The 1,728-nt window shown below is 41.6% G+C and overlaps 1 protein-coding gene across 1 annotated transcript in view; it reads right to left on the bottom strand.

Annotated features, from left to right (window-relative positions):
* The window catches only part of LOC109538159 (fasciclin-1), a gene marked incomplete in the record, with an annotated part of 144,463 nt that overhangs the window by 4,646 nt on the left and 138,089 nt on the right, over window positions 1–1,728 (bottom strand). The window contains 2 exon segments of the mRNA XM_048668056.1: window positions 261–450; window positions 509–671. Coding sequence (XP_048524013.1) covers window positions 261–450; window positions 509–671 — 353 coding nt within the window.

Raw genomic sequence — 1,728 nt, 5'->3', positions numbered from 1 at the left:
CCCCGACTGTAAGCACGGCGAGCACGATTGGCCAATGGCAGGCCCATAAACAGCCGTATCCCATAGCGACCGGAATTGAGAAAAGTTTCTTTGCACCAGCGAAGGTTTTAAAACGTGAAACTTCACAGTTTTTTAAGATTTTTTAGTGCGTTGCGTATTTTAACCGTGGCCCTGCTAGCTGAATAACGCAATTTAGTTTGCAATTCCAACGACTTCAAATTAACCATAATTTGTTTTGAACTGAAAAATAAATTACTCACTATTGTCTTTCCTCTCCTCAACAAAAATCTCCAACGAGCCCCTTAAAGTGGGCAGGGATATTGGAAGTGGTTCGTGAAGATTCGCCCGATTAGTCTGGTTCAGTTCCTTAGCTTTGGTCAGTTGCTTGATCCGCTCCATGGTGAAGACATCGTCCGATATAACCAGATGGCGCTGCAGAGTGGTGAATGCCTGCAACCCGAGATACATTGGGGAAATTTTGAATTTTTCCCGCCGCCTGAATGCTTACGTGGTACGAAAAATCCTCCATGAAAAGTTTCTTAATTGCCGAGGGCATCATTACTCGGGCGGTTTGCCAGGCTTTATTACTGGGAATAAAGTAAGTGAACTTCTTGTTGGTTGCGTTCAGTTGGGCGTTAAACTGCTGCGCCTGGCCCAGTTCGTAGCTTTTTCTGCAACAGCAACCATCAATCATTTTTCGTGGTCCGCAAACTGCTCGAATTTTCTTTTAAATCGAACCCAATGGCCAGAACTTATAATTGACTGATTGTTGGGTAATCGAAGAGGAAAAACCCAGTAAGATTTGATCAAAGCGCGCTTCTTGGGTAAGGAATTGAAGTGGTTTGAAAACGCCCCCATTATGCGGCCGTTCCTCCACTAATCCTGTTTACTTAATTATTTTTCGACGTTGCATCGCATCGGCCTGCAGGATTGAGGCTGGCCTTTGTTCTCACTTTTAATCAATTTTTGTTGCTATGCTTTCATCGTGCCTTGGTGCCTTTCTAATTCGTTCGGGCTCTATTTTTAGCGCTTGGACTGCGGGATTAATTTACCTGCGAAAATCCGCAGTTTTCTAAAGAGTTGGAGCAACAGCTTGAATTGACGTCACTGGGGAAAAATGCGAAATAAATTGTCTGAGTTCTAAAACAGCACTGCGACGGTTCGGATCAACAGCGAAAATTGCAGGGCACATTTGTTGCTAAGTTTGTAAGTGAAAAATACTGGGCTTGTGTCGTTTCAGACCTAGTTTTTCTTCTGTTTAAGGAATTTTAGTCAACTTTTTCCTCTAGCATTTTATGGTTTACTTAAATCGCTCAAATGGTTCTCGAGTTTTGGGCTAAAATAGAGCGTCCTGTTTGACTCGATTTTCGACCCAAACCAACCGCAGTTAAAACCTGTTTTATCTCAATTGCCTGGAAATTAGCACTATTTGCTTGTTGATGTTTTACAACATTTATTAATCGAGTGATGTAGAAACGAGCTCGATCGCCCCATTAGTTCTTGAGATTTGACCGAAAATTTGCAGATTGCGGAAAAAACAGCCTTTGAATTTCAGGGTTTTGTGTCGAAACTACAGCGCCAGTTTTCTGGTGTTTCCCTGCCTAAATGAGCGTATTAATTCTTTTTTTTTACAAACTTCTTGTTGGGTATTTTTGGGTATTTCGCCTTAAAAATTTTTGTCTTTAAAAAAGACAGAATTTCCTCACGTCTTCTATTACAGATTGATAA

The sequence above is a fragment of the Dendroctonus ponderosae genome, unplaced genomic scaffold, assembly GCF_020466585.1.
Source record: "Dendroctonus ponderosae isolate FM_Combo_2020 unplaced genomic scaffold, Dpon_F_20191213v2 Dpon_F_20191213_1, whole genome shotgun sequence".
Lineage (NCBI taxonomy): Eukaryota > Metazoa > Arthropoda > Insecta > Coleoptera > Curculionidae > Dendroctonus > Dendroctonus ponderosae.
The sequence above is the reverse complement of the archived record's forward strand: the minus strand, read 5'-3'. Positions and strand labels throughout refer to the sequence as shown.